This window comes from Perca flavescens, chromosome 5, assembly GCF_004354835.1.
Source record: "Perca flavescens isolate YP-PL-M2 chromosome 5, PFLA_1.0, whole genome shotgun sequence".
In the NCBI taxonomy this organism is placed as follows: Eukaryota; Metazoa; Chordata; class Actinopteri; order Perciformes; family Percidae; genus Perca; species Perca flavescens.
Window position 1 is genome coordinate 2424982 of NC_041335.1, and position 26449 is coordinate 2451430.

Sequence of the window (26449 nt, forward strand, 5' to 3'; positions counted from 1 at the left end):
ATGACATGGAACACTGCATAAGGCTACATGGTGGGCCATTGCACCGGGAATTATGGGCACTTGTAATATTCTAACATGTCAACATCTCTCGGTGCTAAATATTAATTTGTTTGTGCAATACATTGACAAAAGGATGCCAGACTTGAACCATATTAGTGCATTAAAGCAGCTGAAATGAAGCAAACACCAGACAATAGTATTTGTAGGACATAAACAGCATGGGGCCATTTTTGTCTGCCTGTGGTCATGAGGTGACCCGGGGACGGGGCAAAGGAAAACCATTGAGTAATTTACCTGGCAGGTACAAATGATGTTTGAATTCCAATAAACGAGCACCAATTCCATACAGGCCGTAACCGAATCATGAAAGGAATGATTAGTTAAAGGGCGAAATTGCTTAGTCATAGTGTAAGTGTAAAGCAACTGTATTTTCTAGTGTGTGTTAAAGCAGCACTTCATATCATAAGCTCATTATATCTGAGCCCTAAAGTGATTATGGGCTCCAGTAAGGCATTGTTCAGCTGTTGACAGGATTAAAGATGACTTAAGAGAGAGAGAGTGTCGCGCTGCATGCTCGAGTGTTTGCTTGCTTTGTATAAGCCAGCAGTGAAAGGGGCTGCACGCTTGACTGTTTGCCAGCTGCGGCGCCGCACTCCCTCCCTCCACTCTTTTACACATTCATCTCCCACCACTCTGTCCACCCATCTAGATATATGTCTGCTTTGTTCTTGTTCAAAGTGGTGTCATTTTTTATAGACTTTCATCACCTGGTGTACAATTGTTTTAGGGTTTTTAAGGAAATCCTTGAGCTACTAAAGGCAGTAAATCTCTCTCGTGAGTGTGGCATTGATTAGTACCTGTGTTACTGGGTGTTAGTGCAGGATGCAGTCAAAATGAAAGAGGAAGGGCTGTGTGCAACGGGCTACATGGCATCCTCTAACACTGGCTCGGTGAATCGTAATCATTGACTGTGTCTAGATTCCTAATGTGCTTTTGTCTCCTCGCCGCAGAAGAAGACTGGAGTTGTGAAGACACAGGAGAAGAAAGAGCGGTGGAAGGACAAAAAGGTGGCGAAGCGGCAGAAGAAGGAGGACAAGGAGGTGGAGGAGGAAGAGGAGAATGTCCAGCCGGTGGTGGATCCCCTGGAGAATGGCTTCCTTCATCACGCCCAGCGGGAGCAGGACAGGATCACTGAGAGGCTGCTGAAGAAGACTTACTCCAAGAAGAACAAAATGGTCAGTGTCTCGGCCTCCATTGCTTTAAAAAAATAAACATATTTTAAGTAATTCTTACTGGACAATAGTTCAATATAAGTTAGAAAGGTTACTATATGTTGAATAGACTATGGATGTGTGGGTATGTTGTTGACAAATGAAAGAGATGTCTGCTGTGCTGGCTTTTGCTTTGAAGGCAGGGGAGCCAATCAGCTGCTTTGGAAGCATCTGGTTCCACTTTGATGTGATTGGTCAGTGTTGTTATTTCCAAACTGTTCTTTTACTACGAAGCAGGACAGTCTTTTCTCCGAGTATGTACTTTCCATCCATCTGACAGCTGGTCCACATTCACTTTAAAGTAGAAAGAGGTGTGAAGAGTGTAAACAGAGCCTCACACCCATGTCAGATGGGACTTTACCTATTTGTGTGTCAGCACAGACTTTATAGGTACCACAGTGCTGAGGAGTGCAAGAGTTAACTTCACTTCACATGAGACACTTCACTCCCCTCTATCTGTGCACCATCACACCACTTGTCAGTGTTCAGCACAGGAGAGAATCATTTTCTCCAAATACAGTACTCAACTTCTGTTCCGAGACTGCTAAAGGCTGGAGTTTTAACCCATCAGAGCTGTCAAAAGATTGCCACGGTCATTTGGAAAATGGTACTGTATATGTAATTATGTAATTGGTTGTCATTGTTTTTGAAATAGAGACTTTTGATACTGCTCACGTTATCCTTCAGGGAAGTCCAGGTCATTGCCACAGTCTTTATTTGTTTGAAGTTTTGTCAGCAGCAGCCTTTTGTAAGTAGTAATCACATTGTGGTTGGTGGTAACTTTGGGCACTAACTTCCTTTCTCCTGTTGCGGTTTAAAGTTAATTTATGTTGTGAGCTGTTAATGGGTTCAGCTTACTGCCAATAGTTATCTTTTGCATTTTGGGCTCTGCATTAGTAGTGATTAGAGCCCGACCAATATTGGCCTATCACAGACAAATGGCTATGTATCGGTATCGGCGCATATGTTGTATTTTTATTTTATTTATTCTTTATTTCTTCAGTGTTCATTTCTAGAATTGGTTGACAATGTACAGTAGTACATTGAATGTATAATGTACATGTGTAATAATTATATCGTGCACAATCCACATAAAAAAGGTCTATTTTCATTCCACCTCAAAATTCATTGTAACGGCCTTTAGATTGGCAATCTGTGAATTTCTCCCCTCTAAAATCGGTTTTCAAAAATCCCATATCGGTCAGGCAGTAGTGACGTTAAACACGCTCCTGTGTTAAAATAAATCTTTGCTGTGATCATGGAATTACTCGTTGATACTAAGTGGATGGCTAGTCTATTTGCAGATGTATTTACTTGGTGGCAATAACACCTTGTTTAAGCAAGTTTGACAACTATGACACTGCATTACAGCAGAGCAGCTAATACCAAGGTGAGGCCACACAACAGTAGCCTATGGCAGCAGCGGTAGCCTACACAGAATGACACATCCACTGTACTGTAGGTGCACTATGGGAGTTTTCTATTGGTTTGGGATTGTAGTGGTTATTTGTAATTCCCTTACTGAAACAAAGGAGGAAAACAGACAAGTACAAACTTTATCATAGGGAAAGAATTATAAGGAATCAGTTAGATAGCCTTTGGACCTCATGTGTCTTTTATACACTGGTGAGCCATGGAGCTACCGAAAGTGGTTTCATAAGCAAATTGTTGGTATGCTGCCTTCAGGTGAATTTACCCCACTATCCCATACTTGTTTTCCTTCACTGCAGAAGTGGTTTTCTGTTTGTTTATGCAGATAGAGGACTGCCAGTATGCCCGGCTTCAAGCACACTGCTGAGCCCACAGAGTCTGTCCCAGCGAGATAGCCCATCTATGTGTTAACAGTTTGTTTAAATGGGCGGATGTTTTTATGCCCATGTCCGAGGCCAAGCTCCACCATAGTGCTGTTGAGGATAAGAGGGGAAATGTAGTCAGGAAGCCAAACTAAATAATGAGGCTGTGTAGCCCGGGGGCCTCCTCCACAGACAAAAATATCTCTCGTAGATAAGATTTCCTAAGGAAGTTAACATGGCTGAAAATGAGTTTGGCTGTGATATTTAGTTTGCTAAGAGACGGATGAGGCTGCCAATACTTATACTTAAAATATACATTCCAGTTCAGATAATAACTGCATAATATCACCAAATGCTGCAGTCAAGTGAAAATCTTTTTACAGTAACTTCTTCTGAAGATTTACTACACATGCTCCCAAGGAGATGAAGATAGGAGAATTATAAAAGCAGCTCAAAACCCACAGGAAAAATAAAGCTAAAAAGTTTGTTTTATGTTTCCACCCATCAGTAGTGAGATATTTCTTTGTCCTTGGAATATATAATAGAGAAATAAAATTGAATTTAAACCTTGTATTATTGTGGCATGAGAGAAGCTGTATTCGTTTGCTTCCAAAATGATATTACTGCAGATTGAATGAGTAGCTTGATCTAACATCTATTTATGTCGTGTTGTTTCGTGCTTCCTAAGTGCAATTTGAAATAATGTCTTGGAGGCACATCAACAAATGCACCTAGCTCCAGATTGAAGTGTATTTTACTGCCGTCAGCCAAACCACAAATCTGAGTGTATATATATATAATTTTTATTGAAACACCAACATACTACAGACAATACAACAGGTTGCCGATTACACTTTGATTGTTTAACCCAGCTACCCCTCAACCCTCATCCCTCTCCCTTCCACCAACCAACAACATACTAATACCTACACAGACAGAGCATCCTTATTACTGTAAATAAAATATCTTTTTAAATATATTTGTCTAGATTAAAGCTGTATTTGGTCGTACGTCCTTGACCCTTGCTAATGATAGTTCCAGAAATGTCCAAAAAGCTCTGCGTGTTTTGTGTGTAAAGGAAAGGAGGGAATCATCAATCAGAAGATGTAAAGCAGGGTCCATTGGTAATTGTAACCCTGTTAGTTCTGCAAGGTTACTAACAAGCTTCCCCCCCCAAAAAACCCATACAGCACGTAAATGGTTCCGTGAGAGCAAAATGAACACTTTGGGTCAGGTACCAGTACTATTTGATATCTGATTATTGATGTTGGATATGCTCTATGACAACATTTCAGAGTTTAATTCTCACTCTCTTGGTTTTTTTATCTAACCCCCAGGGAACCCGTAGGCTTTACAAGCTGATTTTACTCTGAAGAAGAAGAAAAGAGAGTGTTTATCAATATTATATTGAGATAGTGTTTGCCCCATTAATACCTTGAAGAGTTGTAAACCTTTTAGTCTTCCCCCCAGATAGAAGATGACTAATGTTGCATATCAAGGATGATTTGCACCATACTTAGGAACCAAATAAATACTTGTAGCATAAAAGTTTAAATTGGACTGTGAATATATAAACCACAATATTTGGCAGACATACAGAATCTATGAGGAGAAAGTATTTTAAAAATCTGAGATTATGTTGCGGAATGTATAACAAAATGGTTATTTTATCATTGATGTGCATCAAAGTAATGAATCACAAAACAAAACAATGAGTGTACACACGATACTGTGTACAGTACCACATACTGAAACTACAGTAACCGTATGTAGTATTCAACAGCAGAGGCTTCTGTGTCAGTGGACCATTGTAATGAATGTCTCTGCAGCACTTTGCAGCAGCTTAGAGGGAGAGTTTGTCTGGCTTGGATAAGGCACTGGACTGAGTAAGGCACATTGACCCCATGCATTGCTCAAGTCCCCTAAAAAAACAAATCCTAAATCCTGTGATCCGTAGATAGCTGGAGTACTGCTGGTTACCTATGCCCTGGTGGTTCCCTGTTGCTCTTACTTAACTCCTAAACTGTCCAAGCCCCTTCCTTTGTTCTTGCATCAGCTGTTTACTTTAATCTTTGTCTGGCTGAAGCAATGTTTGACTGTCTCACTGTCTTAAGTAGCTAAAATATCTTTTAACCTGCAGGATGTGAGCTACCTTTATTGCGTAACTAAAACTCCCAATTCCCAGCTACATTATTGCTGTTTTGAGAACTAACAATTATGCTGTGTTCACATGCTGTGGGAAACAACAACGCCCAATTCCAGGGCGGCTGTGGCTCAGGAGGAGGAGGTAGAGCAGGTCGCCCAGCTGCTATACTGTATCAATGCAGTCCATCCATTATCACAGTGCAGAAGAGACTCAGCACATGATCATGTTGCATAACTAATTAGTCATAGATAACATTATGAAATATGAAACGGTTGATCCACACCCTTAAATAAGCATTCAGAAAGCTGAATGGGTCCTCTCTGCTTTTCTTGAAGTACAAGTGGTGTTTGATCAGGCCTGTCTCTTAAGTGGCTCCCTTTGCTTTTTATCCCACACCCACCTGCTGTCATCATATGATTTATAATATATATTGTTGCCAAATAGGAATTTGTGCATGTGTGGCAAGCAGAGGCACATTACAACATGATCAATCTGCTGAGGGTCTTACAAAGCCTGTGGGCCAACATGCCCCACTAAAACATTTTAATGGGAGCGTATGAACAGTTTGATTGTTTTTATTCACATTTATCAATATAAATAAAGGCATATTCCCGTGGTTATTGTGTTAGGGGATGGAGGTGTTGATTGATTCGGCGTTGCTGAGTCCCGTCTCTCTGGGTCGAGTGCATATCATACGGAGTATAACGGAGCTTAGGACATAGCAGCAGGTAGAGATATCTATTCTTACTTCATCCTCAACCCCTGTGATGTTTCCATGCTCTCTGAGGGTCTCTGATAGATGGAATCCCATGCATATGAACCACATTTGATGGACGGGGCTTCGATGAGGAGCCCTTTGTGGATTTGATCTGCCACAAAAAATGTCCTTGGCAACAGCACCTACAGGCTCACACTCAAATGTCATAGTCATGTGGGTTTTTTTGTATTCACAGTTCTCTTTGCTGCTAAGTTAACTTAACAATACCATGTATACATGTACTTTTACTTACATCCAATAAGGCAAACTGTAGATCCTTTTATCAAACTAACACTGAGCAGATGGATGTTCATGCACACATCAAAAAGACATTTGTTGTAACTGTGGGAAAAAGGGCAGCACGGAGCAGCCATCTGGGCTTTACAGCATCCGTTGACACGTTATGGCTGATGATATTTTGATGGAATAGGTATGTATACTTTTAGGATACTCTCCTACCACAACGATCAGCTCAAGTGCACTTGAAGCGTTTTCTACTTTGTCCTTCAGGCTGCCCTTCTCTCCAAGTGGCCCGGCGTAGTTTTGCCCTTCCTTATTTCTTTCTGTTGTGCTGTGTCTCCTGTCAGAGGAGGTGTCCCGGATTTAAGACACACTACGATCCACAGGCGCTGTGCTCATGTGTTGGTCTCCTCGAGGCACCCCGGGGTGCCAGAAGCTCACCGAAAGGACAGGAGCTGCAGTGTCAGAGCAGAGTTTGCCACAGTAAGGCAGTGGGTGGCAGCACTTGATCTAATTAGAAGATTTGCCAGGACCTTAGGAAGGGTTGAGCATACTGTATGTCTGAGAGTAGGTTAGGGTAAACTACTGTTCTTTCTATGTATGTATATATATGTACCTGTCTTTTGCTCGGCCAGAAATGAAACAAAATCTGTTTCATTGGAGTTTGATTTTTGGCAAGGAGCATCAAGAAACTCACGACTGAGATTTTGTCATTATCATTGTCGGTCATAGTAATATCCATAAACCAATAGACCAGTCTGACCTGCGTTGTTGCGTCATTCCCTGCTGTAAGATACCAGAGAAGCAGCTCGCAGGTACCTCAATATGCTTCAAATGGGTGTCATGAATAACACTCAGGCTCAGGCAAACCCCCCCAGTCATACTCAGACCATCCTGTGGACATGAAGCCAGCGTCCTGCATGCCCCTGTCACACTGTAGCTGCCTCAGGATTACTTCCTCTTTTCATATCTAGGTGTGTTTATAAGCAGTAAGCCAGCCAGAGACCGATCAGATTAGCTGGGGCATTAACGGTGCACTGGAGCATAGTTCACGGGCAGCCTGAGAGCTGAGATAGACACAAGAGCTCTGCTGGCCATCGGCAGGGGGGCCGCGGTAACGGGCGAGTGATCAGGATGACTGATAGCGGTAGGGTGGTTGTTATCTGGGGGGCAGCGACCCTGAGCGGCAATATCTCTCCCAGCTCACTCTGCTTCCAGCCCATTTAAACTGAGGATCAAGGTGAATCCTGTCCCATCGGAGTCATTCTGGGCAAGTGGCTGAGCTGCAATTTACTATTGTTGACTGACTTTAAGTCAAAAATGTCAATGTTGATGTTCTGACAGAAACAGTGGATGTCAGATTTTGCTGGACATATTGAAAGAACTTAAAGGTCCAGTGTGTAACGTGTTTAGTTGTTCATTATCAAAATCTGTGTTGCCCGTTCACAGACTTGTCCTTTTTCATGAATATTTACCTCCACCATCAATTCCAAGTATTCCTTTTGGCTTGAAATTTTACATTTGCATTCGCATGAATTGGGGTAGACGCTCCATATTCATGCCCCATCTTGAAATACGTTAGCCGGTAAGGGACATACAGGACATACTGCTCCGCCTTTCACGTTTTCTCTGTCACATGATAAACTCCCAGCTGCTGCTAATGCTGCTAACGGGTATCGGAGCTTCCCGGCCCCGGTGGCAAGTTTGAAGAAGGAAACATGGAGGACCACACATATTCAAAATCCAAATTTCAGGAACAGGAGTCTTCTTCTTCTTCGCCCAGAAAAAGAAAAACTATATTGAAAAGAGCAAGAGACCGGCTTTTTGAAGCGTGAAGGCTACCGTAGCTGTGATACCTACTTTGAACTGCGTGGTGAGAGAGAGTTGATTGTGATATATGATCTCAACGCTAGATGGGAGAAATTCCCACACATTGGACCTTTAACATCAGTATGATGATACAATGAAGTTCCATATTTAGGCTTCAGGACACAAGATGTTACTGGGGGGTGTTAATTATGGGGTTGGAAAGCTTGTAAGTGGTAACGCGATAGAAAAGGCCTTTACTCCTGTTACTCAGGTTGACGCTGCAATTTAACAAAGAGCATCATTAGATGAGTGGATAATGAGGCACGCTGCAGAGGTATCTACAGGCACATCCCATCACATCACATGCGAGAGTGTGTGCAGAGTAGAAAAGACAGACGAGTGGAGGAGCGTGACTTGTAATAGACCTTGACAGATCAATTAGTCAGCTGCTTGTAACATGAACATGTATGCTTGATCACACGGCGGATAATTGTCTTTACCACATCAAAGACCAGTTAGCAGACAAAGACACAGGTGCCTGTGCAAGAGAGAGATAAATGACAATATGAAGTGTTTAATTCCAAAAATTAGGTATCTGATTATTTAGAAATAAATACATCCACACACACTGATAAACGGATGGCTGACATTAGATGTACCCTGGCAATGTTGGATGCCTTGCCTATGAATCATTCAGAAAGGAATATTATCATCTGCCTTTTAAGCCTAGTACATTTATTATTTCAATATGGGCTTCTTTTCTTCTTTTTTTTTTAAACCTTTTGATTATTATTTCATATTATTGGAAGGGACTGCATAAGCATTGGCCACAGCTAGTGTAGGCAACGCGTTCGCATGAAAGTATGATATAGTACGAAAACGTATGCACAACAATAGTAGCAAAGAGTATTACTCTCCCTACAGAAACTACTTCCCAGCTGTACCATGGGTTTAAACCAGTAACCTTATCCACACTGTATTAACAAAATTCTACTGTGGTTCAACCATGCCCGTATGAATCATGACTAAGTTGTCTTATTTTGGCTTGAATCGCTATAAAAATACACTAAAGTGTTTCAGTTTAAAATGAGAAATTGATGACTTCATTAACTTGAATTGCTGCCCAAGGAATTACAAGAGCATTTGATGACTCTCCAGTAAAGCATCTACCATAGTAGCATGGAAATGACATAAATAAGAAAGTCCCATTTTCCCAGTAGAGGATAGTAAAGCCAGCTAATGAGAACAGAGATCAGAGAATGCAGTGTGCAGAGGTAATATATCACCATAATAAATGTTGGAATGATAACACAGCTCTATTAATTGATGTTTGGCTTACAAATGAGGCTTTTTTTTCTTTTACATGAATTGTGTTGTAAAACTGCTTGCTCAAATTGTTAAAAGCTCACACAGCTGTTTTTGTAAAGTAGTTGTTGGAAGATTTCTGTAGAAAAAACTAAACCAGGGTGTAGATTTTTTAAAACCAACTGATATTGATCATGGTTAGTTAGTCTCAAGTAAAGGTAAAGACTACCCATAGATGATAAGTAAAGAATTGAAAATGGAATTATGCATAAACAAACTGTAAAACTGGCACATATCATATCATATTTTTGGTAAAAACGTCAATAGACTTTTAGTTTTTCCTTCATGATTTCCCCATATGAATAAGTGGCTGGGAGCACGTACCTTTCTCTCCGTGTGTTTTCAAGTTTCCTAAATGCCGTCTATTTTTGCTCAGCAGACGTCCTGACCACAGTGGATGTAGTGTGAGGAGCCAAACTCTTCCCCATGGGTTTCCACTGGGGCCGGTGGTGTTGACTTTTCCCGGGACGCTGGGGGAAGGCTGGGAAAGGATGAGGGAACAGTCCCACCCGTGATGAAATACATTTGGGGGGGAGGGTGTAGAATGATTTCACGTGCGCTGCTCCAGTCCAAGAGGACGGTTTGGAGTTGCACTGGGTCCCAGTCTGAACTGGCCCCAGATGGTGAGATTTGGAGAGTTGGTAAACTCAGAGGTGGCAGATATTCATCTGAAGTAACGCTGTGTGAAAATGGGTACCGGCTCCGTGGATGGACAGATTGACACACTAAGAGATCCTTATATAATTCAAGGGCAAGATGTAAATGCCACTGTAATAAATGGGACCCACAGGAGCAATCTCATCAAACCAGAATTCAAAGGGAACACCGGTAAAATGACTTTGTCAGTTAGTTAATGTGCAACTTCCAGGAATATTTAGCCCTCTCAGGATTTCTCCTCTCCTCTCCCCACGGCTACAGCCGCAGCCTCCCAACCCCTCAGCCAAGGAGAGAGAGAGAGAGAGGTAGAAAGAGAGAGACTGAAATAGAACTGGAAATAAAAGGAAGCGCATGACACAGCCAGACAACCTCTGCGCCTGCTGTGCTTAGCCAGGTGAATATTGCATGGGACAGTGCACAGTGATTAATGTCAGGCCATGTAAGGTGCTTGGCCGGGCTGCTGTACTGTTGGTCCATACACACACCTGTCCCATCACTTGTAACAAGCCACAGTCATTGAGATACAGAGCGACCACTCTGGGGACAATTAGGTTGGGGGAACATTAAATTAGCAGGGATCTAAAGTCATGCTCTGTTGGAGCTCGCGCTAGTGCATGCTGGGATTGGACTAGGTAACGGAGGAAAGGAGAAACTCCTCCTGGATATACTGTGTGCAGTCTGATATTGCTGCGTGGGGTAAGTACGTAGAGACATTTTTTAATTTAAATTTTGCACTTACATTGGGGTGCAGATTTGTTTTTGTTTGCAGTCATTAGGTGTTGGACTCAGGAGTCTTAGCCGTAATAAATTTGTCAGGACATTATTTCTCTGCGCTTGGCTAGCTGGGTAGTGGTGATTACTTTTTTTATGTCATTTATTAAAGTGGGACCTCCCAGGCTACATAATATTCCAGCTTTGCATCTACCGGAGAATCTGTAGCTATAGCAACAGATGCGTTGGCCCGGGTAGATGTTTAACTAGAACAGACAGCAGGGACAGAGACTTTGTTACACCTCGTGCTTTATGATTTACACTATCATTTGTGGTTTGTATTACAGTAATGTTTAGGGAGCAGTGCAGAAATGTGTGCTCCAGGAAATCTCTGGTGTCTGGGGTCATATTATTCCAACAAAAGCTTTCCACAAGGTCTCATAGTTTGAGCTGAGGTCAGGTCTGATAAAAAACCTTAGATTATAAAGGTGTGTGCGCGTGTTGTGTGTGTGTGTGTGTGTGTGTGTGTGTGTGTGTGTGTGTGTGTGTGTGTGTGTGAGAGAGAGAGAGAGTGAGTGAAACCAAAGTGTTAGAAATGTGGTCGCTCAGACTCTCGGATTGTGCAGCCTTTCATGTCACTTCAGACACTGAACAGAAATACAAAAGAGATTTCAGATTTCTGGTGTCACCCACCTACATGTCCTGCATGTTAATTTCCTGATAAAAAAGAAGTTGAGATGCCTCTGCATTAAAGTGCAATAACGTTTTCTCGTTTTTACATTTCAATACGTGAGATCTGAGTGGGTTTGTTAGTAGTTCTCGAACTCCAGTGCTGTGGTGTTTCTGAAAAGATTGCTCGTCAGTTACACAGTGTGTTTAGCTAACATGACATCATTTTTCCTTGTATATGTTTTTGGATAAATGTTCTGTAGGTGGCACGCTTTTTGTCCCCGGTTACTCAGCCATGGTTGCACTTCCTGTGAGCCAGAGAAATCTAAGTTGGAAATACCAAAGGGGCAGCAGGTGTCTGCAAATGTGAAAGCTTTCATGAGATGTGTTGAATCACTGTTGCAATGAGACATTTACTAAAATGGAAATAATTCCGAAACAGCCTCCACCCTCAGTGTTTCATCCACGCATTAAATAGACATGGTGAGTCACAAATTGTGTCTGTGTGAGTTTAATGTGCTTTTTATGTCTCGGCTGTTTTCGCTGATTATCAAGAATTTTGAGGACAATAGAGATCACACACATACACACTGAATTCTTTCAATTATAGCCTCAGTACAAAATAATGGTATCAGCCTTCAAAGTTGGGGGTCAGGTTTCCTGGCTCCCTCTGTGTCCGGAGGCTGGCAGCCGCCTGGTATGCAGTGCTGTATTACATGGGAGGCTTTAATGACGTAGGGATCTGGCGTTTGATAGGTAGAATGGAAGTGGGTGGCAGTCCTGAGCCTTTACTGAAAAGAGAAGCCTCCTGTAGTTGCCAGAGGTCTTTTGTTGGGAGGCCTGTGTGTTTTGACAGGCCTGAGAGGGGGTAAGACAATAGAGAGGCCACACTGTACTCTGATGTGTTCTTGCCGTAGGTTGCTACGCTCCACTAGTATTGTTTTCCACCATCATTTACAAATGCCTCATTCTTTCCTTGTCACAGTCATATCAAGTTGTTTTAGTTAATTAGCGCTTCAATTAGCACCTATTTAATTTGATTCAATTTAATTGTTGCTTTGCTTGAAGATTGTGTTTTTCGCATGTGTCTTCCAATGTGCAGTGCATCTCGTTTATATGCTAGTTTATATGCTGTGTGTTCTTCAGTGGGGTTTGTATGATCTCCTGCGTGTGGAGCATACACATACATACTTCTGTCTCGTTAAGCATGGGTCTTATTTGTGTGTGTAGATTATTGTGTATGTGTCTGTATAAGTGTGCATCCCCTGCGTGGCTGTGATGAAGTGGTTGCCTACTTAGCGGTATCTGAATGTTTAAGTGTCATCTTTGCCACTTTAGCCCATTAGGGTCGCTACATTAATGGGATCTGCCATGGCCCCTGCCCCAGTTTTCATTTGGGGGGGGGGGTTGGCAAGTAGGACATTAACTCAAACGGCTTAAATGTGATTAGTGGTGTCACTGAGACAGATGTGATCTTTGCAGCCACAGCTTTCCTTTTCTTTTCTCACTGTGTTCAGTGGTTGCTGTGATACAACACTGACCCCTGCTGCATTAGAGAGTTATTGCACCCACATTCATGAGGAGGTGGAGGATGATGCTGTTTTGCCAGATTGCATCGCGTCGTCCATTGGGGGTCACTGTTCTCATTTGAAAAAGATGGCAGGAGGCCTCTCCCCTCCTCTTCTGCCATTTTGACTACCTAATGTAAAGTATGTCAGGGTTTGCCATATTGAGCCCAAGCGGCGGGTCTTTTGCAGGTTCCATCAACATGTTTCCTGCAGCGTCTTGTAATGGATGCTTAATGTGGCTTCAAAATATTACCATGAAAACAACATCGCCAGAGATAATGAAATGCCGCTGGAACACAACTCTCACGTGTGGGTTGTATATGCCAACGCCGGCGCTCATATTAGCTTGTTAAAACAGCGAGTAGCGCTGCTACACAAGGTCAAATGTATCCATATCAGTCCTAAATCTCCTCGCATCGAGCATGTCCTACAATTAGCATATCACCAATGTAAGGAGAGCGGCTTTAACGGGGTGTATTTAAAATGTTCAGCCTTAGAATGACGCTCTGTGCGTTTGAATGGGTTGTGATTTAAGGGATATTGTTCAGACTTATATGCCTTCGAGCGGACAGCATGTGTTTGGTTCCTTTTTTCCTCTTTAAAGGCCATTCACACAGTAGCAATTGAACCAAAGGCTATAATTGTGTTTTCATGTACTATAGATCCTGTCATTAGGCCCCTGGGTCTGCAGGCAGTTATATGATGACAGCTGACAAGGGGGCGTGGCTCCTCTGAGGAAGAAGGGGAAGTGTGTGTGTGTGTGTGTGTGTGTGTGTGTGTGTGTGTGCGTGGGTGGGTGGGTGGGTGGGGGGGGGGGGGTGGGGTTGGACCACCACACGCAAAAAAGCCACAATTACTTCCTGGACAGTCCCCAGAGCTCAGTGGTTGGAGTGTGTATGTAAAATGATGTGGGAGAGGCCATTTACAAAACAAAGAGAGCGCGGGGGGGGGTGATTGCTTTTGCACAATAGAGCATGTACACCCCGAGGCGTGGGGGTTGAAGTGGCAGACTGAGGGTTGACACGCCCCCTCCCTAGCAGTCCCAGAGGAACTGGATCCAGATGGGGGTGTGGTTCTTGTGGTTGACCCCGTAGGGGAAGAGGGTCAGGGTTTGTTTCCCAGGCCCAGAGGGGAGGAGATGGTCCAAGAGGGTGGAACTCTCAGTACATATGGGGGTGAAGTGCCCAGTATGTTCAGTCTGAAGTCACAGGTTCACTGAGTGGGGGTGCATAATTAGTATTATACAACTTATATATATCAGGTTTAACATTTAGTGTCTCTAAAATATTGTGAAAATCAGTTTGGGCAAGATAGTAATGATATTTAATATTTCTATAGTTACAAATGGTATTATCTTGTGTGTTTAGGAGCAGGTTTCAATATTTTATAGGCTGGATTATTCATTTTGAAATGAAACTTCTGTTTGATAGACCTATCAGATCCAAACGACTCAGAACAAGACTGAAAAGAGTCTTCCGAAATAATATTTTAAGTATTTTCACTTAATTAGACGGCACACAGTGGGAAACATCAGGGAGTAATTGGAAGGCGTGACATGTGATTTTAGTCAAAGGCCAGACTCGAGCTGTGACACTGAACCGTAGACATAACAACATCGCCAATTAGCAGTGCGTTGTCGCAATACTGATTGGGTAATATCTGAGCGGTGCAGCCAGCTGTGAGCACGTTCTGCAGGGTCACAAGGCTGAATTAGCCCGGTCGCTCTCAGTTTAATTAATGAGCCGGTAATGGCAGTGTAATTGCTCTTCAAAGTGGAGTCTCCTCTGACACTGATGTAGAGCAGAACTGTACACACCAGACGCGCTTCCAATGCCCAGGTCGTCTCCCACAGGTCTTTGCCCCCACCCCCACCACTGCCGCAGCCACAGTGAGATACATACGACTCGTACTGGCATGCATGAAATATTCAACAGCAATTTCCCCCATGTTTGAAATAATACCTTGAAATGTTAATGTGCTCCCACTGCTTGTTTTAAGTGGAAAGCATCCGCAGGGGCCTGTGTTTGGACTGCACCGGTGCAGGGGGCTCTGTACTTAAACTGCTGTCGGTGTGAAAGTAATACGCTACACTGGAGAATTACAACATCCAGGCAATCGGGTCAAGAGGAGAATGCTATTCTTAGTGCCAGTCCCCCTACCCCTGCAACACCCGTAGACACACATACATCTTCATATGACTTGCACACACATAATGCACCTACTGTACAAACAGACCTACTCCATGCTTTAACAAAAGCATGCAGACACACACACACACAGATACTACACGGTAAAGATCTCACATGCATACACACAGAAACACAGACACTGCCTACACACACACACGTCACCTCTGACATTGATTTTCATTAGATTTCACAATGGCTGGCATGTTGACAGTTTCACCAGCGTCCTTGGTTCTAAATGTGTCTATTATCGGAGGATTACACAAGCCCAGGCCATGATCTGATATCTGCTGCCGTTAGCTTGGCCTCACCCACTAGGTGCCTCTTCAACCTGATCCTGCCAGAGACATTGCGATGTTATCAGGTCCTGTGATGCCTCCCATCACCTGATACACCCCGTGGATTAGTAGGGGACTTGCCACCGGCTGTCTGTGGTGAGGAAGCATTGCAGTGTCTCCAGCAGACACAGATCAGCAAAAATATTAATGCTGGGAGCTAAAAAAGTTAGTGAGCTTTGCGTGTAGGGCAAAACCAAGATTTGTTTTTTTTTATTATTATTTGTCAGCTAGAAGCACACTCACAAACACACAGACACACACACACACACACTCTTGTTCAGATTTTTATTTCCGCTCACAGTCGGATGCAGTGAGCCTTGCAGAGGAACACACACTTGGCTGCACAGTTCCTCCCTGTGCCTGTGCCCTTCAGACCTGACAGCAAGGCATTAAATATTAGTGGCGTTTTACGGCGGGTTTGTAACATGGTTATTCCAGTCAGTGGGCTTGCCTTTCCAGTGTCTGTGCCCACTGTGGGGCTTTGGTTTGACAGCGCTCGCACAAAAAGGTATCTTGAGGGAGGCTAACTTGCCTGTGAGCCCTATGCAGTGAATACACACACACACACACACACGCACACAAAATATGGACATGTTAGCATGAGTGGGCACATTCAATTTCATACACTGACATACTGCAAACATGTGCCTATGAATGGTCACATGCCTGTATACATACATACAGATCACACATTAGATGTGAGCATATGGCTACTGTATATATTAACCCACATCCTGCAAACATGCAGAAGCAAGTGTAATACAGATACACAAATAAAAACGGGCAGTAAACATTTGAATAAAGACAATACGAGTAAGATTGCATGACACATATGTGATATTCTTTCTTATTGCAATACTTTTGTTAATTCTGCAAAAATCTTGCCTGACTTCCTGCTAGTGTAGAGCCTTTACTTGTATCCACTATGCTTATTTTATAGAAAAGACAGCACTATTTTCATCAGTCGTGGCACTAGTGACAGGTTGCAGTCCTTATAGTTCAGTTATTCTGTGGCCATTTAATTAGCAGCCTGGAGATGAGAGAAGAGGCCTGACCAGGTCCTGGCATGTTTATCCAGAGAGCTTTGAAAGCCAAGTGCTGCCGCCTTTGGTCTATATCGCAAGTTTTTCAATTAACGCCAACAATAGAGCAAGAGGAGGCACCACGTGCAGGGGCAGCTGGAGTATTAGTTAGCTATTCAGCGAGGATCGTTTGTGTGTCTTGCCACATGACGATGTCGCTGACACATCTGGCCTTTGGGTGGCACAGAGGGGTTTGTCGCAGCAAATGACAGTGACCTCCCCAGTGCCCCGCTCCCTCACCACCTCCTGGCGGAATTGATTAGGCATAATTGGAGGGAGTCAGAAGCTGAGGCAAGTGGCGCTAAATAAATTTGGGTAGTGTTAATTGCAGATTCCACTGTGTCTGCGTGTGGCAGTGTGAGGGGTAGAGAAACACTTAGCCACCGGCTGACAATGGAGGATTAATTGGACTCCTCCAATGAACATAATTAGACTGATTGTTGGGAGAGATAAAGCAAAGGTTTTATGAGTGGAGCAGCACTGTCAGTGCTAAGAATATCATCCCTCTTCCTCCTCCACCTCCTTTCCAATTCCCCCCCTGTGGTGTAGTCCCCTGTACAAAGTTAATGCTCCTTATTCCTCTTTTAGCAGTAAGGGAGTTGAAATCCCTGCTCACAGGGTATGAGTGGATCACAGGTTCAGGCTTACTGAGCCTTACCGTGATAACATCTCTTCAGGGGAAGAAGTCCAATCTTCTGTTTCAGCTACAGTGCAGCCCCTGTATCTATGGTCTTTGATTACATCAGTTATTGAGCTTTTATTGGTCATAAATACAAAGAGCAAGTGAGTCCTCTGCCTGATGGGGGAGCTGCTATACATCTAGAAGACGAGAGGGATTTTCGTGAGCCTTGCAGACCATACGAGTCCAATTGTAGCTGGGGTTCATTCCTGCTCCAAGTGGAAATGATTTGGGAGCCCCAGAGCATTACTCAGGCTTGGCCAGGAACCATCGGCAGCAACAACAGCAGTGACTTGTGGTACTCCAGTGTCACTCCCAGCCCCAACCCCATCGCCACTGATTGCTGGGCTCCACAAAGCTCTGACATCCCTTTTGGATGGTGCCCAGGTCTCAAACAGAGAGGAGGCCTTCATAGACTGCTTCAAAGGGGAGGGCGGAGAGAGAAGAACAATACACTTGACAAGATTCATCAGCAGAGGTTAACCACAAACTGCTGCATGCTAGCCGCTACTATAAATATGACATGAGAAGATAAGATGAAGAACAGAAAATGGAGGAATCAAATAACATGTCAGAGTCTTTCAGAGTCTATGCCTCGCACTCGGCAGGATCACAGTTTGACAAGGCAGGAGTTGGATTTCCTGGAAAAATAATAAGTGATGAAAGACAGCCTTAAATTCTTTTGAAGGTTTGATTAATTGGACGGTATTCAAAACATGTGTTTGAAATGAAGTATGTACAGTGAAGACCCCAGTCAGCCAAAAATGTGAGGTAGGATTATTTCCATATCATGCTTCTCAAAAGGGTGAAGTTGCCGGAGGTTCTTTGACTTTGTAATTTACATGTATTGATTTCCACCACTGCCATACTTAATGCATTGAATTAGATTACATATTTTTCTACTTCCTCCCTCCTTTTTTTGCTGAACTATCTGCCTTATAGTTCAACAGTCACTAAATCACCATTGATTAATCCTCAATCCTCAATTAATCATTCCTTGTTGCTATTATACTGTATTGTAGCACCATATAATGTTAAATCTGATAAATAGATAAATATCTTCAAAGCAATATCCATCATTTGCCCTCTATTCAATTAAACCATGCTCCTAAACTCCTTTTTCCGCACGAGAGGTATGGCAGTACGGTGAAAACTGACCTTACCTTACATTGAAAACAATGTCGGGTTTCTGACCTGAACCAAAGACTAAGAAAGTCAGCAAGCTTTTCTGACTGACAAGCAGGCAGCCTGGGGGGGTTGGCTGAGCTGAGCAGGGCTGCTGAGGGCCGGGGGTTGAAGACCTTGACTTCTGCACCCGTGGTGTGATGGAGAGACTTGGCCTTCCAGCGAAAAAGAGACGGAGGCCTCTCCTCAAAGCCGAGGTACCTCAGGGAGACATTTTGATGCATGATGGGCAGAATAAAATAAAATAAAATGGGATCAACGCTAGCAGCAACTAAACTGTTGCTGCTAGCGTTGATCCCAGCCCTCTGGCAACACTCAACCTAAGGCTAGCTTTGCTTTCTATCGTCTGTGTTTTAGTATTTGGAACTCCCACTGGTGCCCTGAGAGAAAACGGCCTGTTTTAAGATGTTCTGAAGAAATACTAGCACATCGACATATCCGTTTTAACTCAGCTGGGCATAAAATGGGGAAGTGGCTCCCCTTTGAGCAGAACCCACTGACCTTGGAAGGAAGTCTGAAAGAATACAGCCACATTCTTGGCTTTAGTGTTTTCCTTTTGTGGCTTATTTTTAACATTCATGTTGGGTTTTTTGGTCATTGGTTTTTCACTTGACATCTCATAAAGTTATTATAGCTGCATGTTCAAAGACAGGTCAGTTGATCAGCATGCTTATGCCATTAACTCCTTTGCCTAGTCCAGCTCTTTTATTTTCTGCTTTATGTTAATCCATGCTGCTGTTGGTAGCTACTTGTGAACTCCAGGCTCTGTAATGAATTGTGTTTGGAGTACACAGTGTTTTCTTCATAGATACTTTATGAACTTGCTGGCCAATAGAGATAACTTTAGTGGTGCATCAGTTCCAATTGGGCCCTGTATCCTCCATGATAGATGCTTGCTCCCTCAGAGGCTCTTTCCAGCAGAGCAGACTACAGAGAGGTGGGGGAAAAAGGGAAAAGCAGCGATCCAACACCAACTTCACTGGAGAAGGCCATCTCATCGTTTCGTCTCTCAAGTTGTTTTACCTTGGCTGCCGGGTGGCTCCCACCTGGCCCTAGTGGGGTTGTGACTACTGAGGGTTGGCCGAGAAGTCACGGCCACAGATTAACTCTGCTATTTATGGCCCAAGCCCGTCTAACTGCAGCCCCCGAGATGGGAAATATTGCTCACTTAGCAGGATTACTGGGTGCCGTAATGCCCCAAAGGCCTGCTTTATGGCAGGCCATAAATGTTCCCAGGGAGAGGCAGCGAGAGTCGGATTGATTAGCGCTCCGGAGGAAAGTCGATCCGTTACCCACGCCCCACTGGGGAGCGCTGTGATGGATGCTTTTGGGAGGTGGAGAGAGGCACTGAAAGGGAGGGGAGGGCACTTTGCTCTGCACCACGCCAGTTCTAGACATCCCCATAGTGAAACAAGATTGAGGGCCCCCATTGCTTGCAGGGCCGCACAAGGTTGTCAGGCAGTCACAGAGCTATAGCCCCGCTACGCAGCGGCCCTTTGCCATCCCACTGGCAGACAAATGGAGAGGCGACCTTGCCACATGCTGCCATTTACCAAAGTCCCCCTTGACACCTTGCATCCCCCAGACATTAGTCATTTCAAAAGATAGACCCCACCTACACCCCACACCACCTCTGGGGCAATCATTTGCTACAGTAGAAGGTCTGATATACAAGGTACAGCAGGCCCTTTTTACCTTCATTGGCAGTCACTACTATCTTGGTTCAGGATTATGTTGCTGTGTTGATTCTAGCACAAATTTAGCATTATTGAGCTTTGTTATGAAGCAGAAAAAGTTCTAGCATCTACTTGAAGTCAAAATGATGGTTGCTGAAATAGTTTTCCTCTTGAGGATCTATCTATACTGCAAGTGCATAATAACTTTTTAGGATGGATGGTCCAGTGAGAGGTAAACCTCTGATCCTGACAGTTATGGTGGTGAATATGTTTGTGTAGATTCATCTCAGTCGTTTGGTATTTGTAGTAAGATTTCTAACAAGGCATAAACGATGGATGAAATAGACCTGTTATATTCAGTTCTGGAAGCCATGTATGCCTGTTGAGCACCACCATTCTATCAGGTGCCGTCCGTCCTTCAGGTTCAGAATGGCATTGAAACTGCCATGATATAGTGATAGCATTGGAAGCATCGTAAAAGTGATAATGTAACCCTCAACCACTTTTCAGTGAGGCCTCCTTAAGGTTGATGTGCTTGGCATCCATAACAGCCCTTTTAAACCAGGTGGCTTTGCTCTCTAAATGGTATAGATTATGATTCCCGGTGCTGTGCTCTTTATTTTGTTTTGTATGCCATTTTCCTTTTACTTTTGTCTTGACCTAAAGTGGTAACTCTTCAATGCTGTGTGGACGTTGTTAAGCCTCCCTAATATAGTTTTCAGGCCTGTCGCTTTCTAATGCATTTAACAGCTTAGACGATGCTCCATAAAACAGGGAATATATTTCTAGCTCAGTCCATTTCTTTTTTAATTAGTTCAAACTAAGAAGCCTCAGTAGTGGTTTGCTCATAACTGACTTTTGGTTGCTGTTTATTTGCTCGTTTGTAAAAATTAAGATTAAGATGTCAGCATCATCTATAAATTAAATAAAGTGTTTAGCATATAACAACTCAGTTAACACAGCATCGGTAGGAGTGCCAGAGACATTAAATACTACAAAAATAACAGCATTAAAGCTAAGTGGTAGAACATAATGTACCAGCACTCTCCCCAGGTAGTACTGATTTCTTTCAACATGGCGCTATGCTCGCAACACCTCTCACCTCATCCTTCTGGCTCCCTGCTGTTCTTCAGTCTCCCTGACATGCCTACACAGTTGGACTGCAGTGGCCCTTATACAAGCCTTTCACTGCCTTAGATATTTTCCAGATGCCTGACTTGCGATTGTGTGTGTGTGTGTGTGTGTGTGTGTGTGTGTGTGTGTATGTGTGTGTGTGCGTGCACACTTTTGATGTAAGTGATTTGCAAGTAGTGTATATGCATGTGCATAATGTGCACATTTGCACATGCATGTATTGCATGTACCCACGCAAATAAATATGCAAATAAATATGCATATGTGTAAAGATGCTTGTGTTCAAAAGTGCAAGTGTGCCACAGCATCAGCAGCTATTTCTCATTTTATTAGGAGCGGTGGCGCATGGCACGATGAAAGGGGGTCATCCAAATGACCTAAGTGCTGATGTAGCTTAGCTCTTACAATTTATGTGTACCCTTATCTGCTGTTTTGACTAAAGCAAAAAGTGTGTTACGTTATTTAGGAGCCTGAAAGCTCTGGGGAGCTTGCCTTTCCTTCTGATGCAAAGTCCCCATGACTTACATCTGCTATTGGATTACCACCAGAACCACATCAGCAGGTGTTTTTGCTTTGTTTCACATTGTGCCTGTATGCAGGCTTTAGTCCATGCAAAAGTCCTCCCTGCCCTGTGCTGGCCCTAAACTTACATTTACTCACATGTATTAGTCTCAAAAGTAAAATTGTAGTTATTTTCAGTGCTGTTAATACCTTTGTCTCTATAACTGACAACCCAAGCTCTTGTTTTTGCGTCCGTGAAGGGTAGGAGTCGCTTTTCTTGTTAAACGTGTTAAATCGCAAGAGAGAGGGAAAAATGCCTGTCACCCAGATCAAGCTGATTACAATGCATACCAGATACATGCAGCTAATTATGGTCGTAATAGAAATAGAACAGCAGTCAAGATAACACGAAGCCTTTCCGCCATCAAAAAGCATGACAGGTGATGAAGAGATAGCGTGTGATAGAACAGATACCCAGGAACTGTTTTTGCTAAAACAAAGCATGCATGTCATGAATTTACAAAGCTGCATACCAGAAACAGCTGGTCAAGAAACATGGAAATCCCCTGAGTGGCTGCTGCCATATCTGAAAAAGATCTGGACTATTAGTAGAACAATATTCAGTTATGTGGGTTTTCATGTTTAGATTTTCTCGGGCATACTAGTGTATGTTTATTTATGCATTGTGAAAGGTTTACTCTACCTTGGTGTTTGTTTTTCTGTTAACTGTTGACCTACCCGTGATAGTACTGTAAAAGAAAGCACTCGGCTGCCAGCTGTAAGCCTACGGAAGCCTCTATAAGCCTGGAAAAGCCTGTTTCTCCTCAGCTTACAGGTATGATGTATCTTTCTTCAGTCTCTGAACCGCTGGTATACTGCTGGTAGTGTTATCTTATGGAGTTGACATAGGCTGGTCCCACGCTGTCACTCATCACATCCCACACCAGAAAGTCAACCGAGGCCAGATGAGGTCGAAGCACACTAGGCATGGATTTACCAGAAAGAGACACCGGATAAAAACTGGTCACACACACACACACACACACACACACACACACACACACACACACACACACACACACACACACACACACATATATGAATAGAATTTGAAATTGAGAACTTAAAGCTTACCATGATGACATGATCTTTATGTAATGTGACATCTGCAGTTATCCATTACATCTACTGTCATTAATTTCTGAATTTGGGACCAAATTCGTGCAAATTAATGCAGTTAAAAATTATTGTCAGTAGCAATTAGATATAATATAGATATCATAGCTCTGGAAATTATTTTTGGTGCTTGTTCGCTTTTGGCATTGTACTTGGCCACCTCCTTCGGGATGCCTTCTGCATTATTACATGCAGGGAAACCAGATGAGATAAGATCAGGTCAAAGTATATCAGACCAAACCATGCAGGATCATACTGGACCAGATAAGATCAAACTAGTCTAGAACAGACCAGACTTTATTTATAGAGCCCATTGTTTTTATGGCGTCAGTTGGTTATGCTGGTTACACCAGCAGATGCCTGTCAGATAGAACAAGATAGAAGTAAACATTCTTATAGAGATTAGACCGTAAGACTATGATAAAATGATGACTATCACATCTTTGTTTGTTTGTAACCTGTTTGTTAGGCCTACAAGAGTCAGTGTCCCAAATTAAACATAACCCAGCAAAGTATATATATTAGTAAAAATGATTTTACTATGCTTAAGTGAGTTTCTTAACCTGAATACATGTAATTATAATATCACTGATTGATGTCATCAGCTCACTCACTGTACTTCACCAAGGGCTTTATCTTAATAATAAATAAACAAATTTGAACACCTTGATGTCTGTATTGTCTAGTTGACTGACATTTGTAAATTGGTATCTATTAAAACTCAAAACAGACACAGTAGTCTAACAAAGCATCTTAATATCATACAGCATTTTGAACATTTGCAACATTTGTATAACTGTCATAGCCTTGGCTATCATGGCTATATGTTTATAACGTGAGTATTCTCTGTTTTGCAACAGCCTGATATATATGATACCGCTCTTTATGTATTATCATGTCAGAAACCAGAGAGGAAGATCTCTTGACATTTTGCCTCTCACTGCAGTGTAAATGCTGCTAAGCAGGCCTCGATGTGCCATCGATCTGACCCAGACGACTAGGCGTTCACATCCCTGTAAAAACACACTGAGGATGGAGATGTAGAGCAATGTGCCATGTCATGTTTGCTTTGTTAGCTCCCTAAGGACTGGCCTCCCAGCTCCATTTATCAGGAGTGTTTGCACAAGGGGGTAATTTGTAATATTCGCTCAGGGCTTTGGAGATAGAGCTGTGGGACAAAGGGTAGGAAGGAGATCAGCAGATTGTTTTCTTTGGTCCAAACTGTAGTGGAAGTTTTATTTCGCAGCATTATTCCATTTGGTGTGTTTAGCTTCAGCCTGTCCAGTTACAAGAAAACAAAGGCTTATGAATGAAAGTCTCATGGACTCACAGCTGGTTCATTGGACATACAGTATATCCAGCCATAATGAACCTTAACTGATGTTAATTAGTAACCAGAATATTCTACACATTTTTTTTTGAATATCTGCAGTCTCGAGAGGTGGATAAATAAAGTCCATAGCTTACTCTTTTGCAGAGGACGGCAGCTGTAGTCAGCTTGGACGCACAGCACTCACTCCATTGGCAGCCCAGACTAAACATGTCAAAGCATCCATAGAAACTTCTCAAGTCACTCCAGCAAGATAATAACATTCTTTTTTTAACATTGTTAGATACAATAATGCCTCCTCATAGCTCCAACATTCTGCCAGAAGTTGCATATTTAACAATGTATTTGCAAAGCAACAGTTTTTTTGGGGTTAGTTGGGCTGGTTATAGGTTTCCATAAAGCAGCAATACAGGAAACAACATCAAAGTGCACACCATGGAAAACTATTAAGTTTAGGTCGGATGTACAGCTCTCCACTCTGCCAGTTCGAAACGCTTGAGATGTTGGGAACGGACCTTAATAAGACTGGCCTTGCTTTTCCATTTAGCACTTTACACTGTGGGACCTGGTCAGATGGTCAGAGTGATTTCAGACATTTGTCCTTGAAGAGAGAACATTGCTGCTAAAAGGTTAAGGCAAGACTAATGCAGGCATTTAACCTGGCCTGCAACATGCTCTACCATGTCACATCTCTTTGGAGTCCAATTGACTTTAATCTGAGCTGTTTTCTGTGCCTTATCCGCGACACTATGTGTTCTGTGCCATGTTGTAAGTACAATGTAGTCTGATCTTGTTTTGGCATCGCTGCTATTCAGCACAAAGCTGAGGTGAAGCTGTCTAATTAGGCTCATACCTGTTTCACCTTGCACCACTTCCACTGTGTATGCAGAGATATGCAAAAATGTGATCAGTAAATGTTCTCTGTTATACAACCAGACCAATACCATAATTTCGCAGATGAGAATTAGCTTATAGCTTACTCTGGTACTGCTAAGGAGCTGTGCATCGTCCCTTTAAAAAAAATGTATTCTTTGCTTAAACCATTCACTATTTCTTAATGTGACTAAATGAAAAATGTGCCTTGCATGGATAGATTCCATTAATTGGCATAGTGGTGGTATTTGTCTTTAAGACACAGCACAAGTCTATTGTGGTTCATGAGATAATGTGATATTTTGCTTTGGAAATACCCCTCTGTGTCCTCATTTTGGTCAGGTCATCACATCTGCCTTCAATAGAAGGCCTCTGTTGTCAAAGACTGCACCTCAGGTAAAAAATACACTTGCAGTAATCATACACATGTATCCTCAGTGAAAACGTGGCCATTGTGTTTGCTAAACAGAACACAACTGTGTGCATAACTGTGCCCAGATGGTGTCCTCTTGTGCTTTTTGATTGCCATAAGATGTCACAATCCAAGTTACTTAGCTCAACAATGAAATGCAAGACAGACATGTTCTCTGGCCTTGCAGCTGCTGCAATATAAAACCATGGAGAAAGAATGAAAGAGAGTGGAGGAAAGCCTTTCCATCCCTGGAAGGTCAAGTAGACAGGCAAATTGACTATATCTCCTATCTTTGTGGCAATGGTTCTAGCAGAAATTCATTGAACAGCAGTGTAATAGAAATCACAGAGAGGTAATGCTGGAGGTAGAGGGGGAGTGGAGTCTTTTGGGAGTCGTTTTCCTCACACTATTGCCGGCCTATAGAGTTATGTGATTTGGCCTCATTGTCTTCCTCCCTTTGATGAAATTCAATATGTAGATGTAATGTAAAGTGGTTCTAAGCTTTAAGATGGCCGCTGGGTGTCTCCAAAAGTGGGTGAGTATCTAGCAACAACCAGTCATGATAGTGTGTGCATCTGTGTCATACCTGGGGTAAAGTGCCAACACAGTTGTGTGTTTTTGAAATGTATTCACATAATGTTACTTTCTTGGGGTCCTGATGCATCTTGAATGCATAAACCATCAGTACTGGACTCAGAAAAACCATATTCATAGTCATCCGTTTAGTGAGTGCCAGTATTAGGCCTGTGACTTGGCCGTGTTGCAGCAGAGTGTTAAGCAGCAATCCAGGGTTGCTTGATTGTTGACATAGCACAGCCCAGGTAAATGTCAAGCCGAATCAGACTTCCTCGCTCTGTCGTTCAGCCCTTTCCTTTCACCACCGCTTTGGTA

The 26449-nt window shown here is 42.9% G+C and overlaps 1 protein-coding gene across 1 annotated transcript in view; it reads left to right on the forward strand.

Annotated features, from left to right (window-relative positions):
• The window catches only part of LOC114555326 (fibrosin-1-like protein), a 291116-nt gene that overhangs the window by 98788 nt on the left and 165879 nt on the right, over nt 1–26449 (forward strand). The window contains exon 2 of the mRNA XM_028577641.1: nt 1011–1235. Within this exon, the coding sequence (XP_028433442.1) occupies nt 1011–1235 (225 nt within the window). The remainder of the gene's footprint in view (nt 1–1010; nt 1236–26449) is intronic.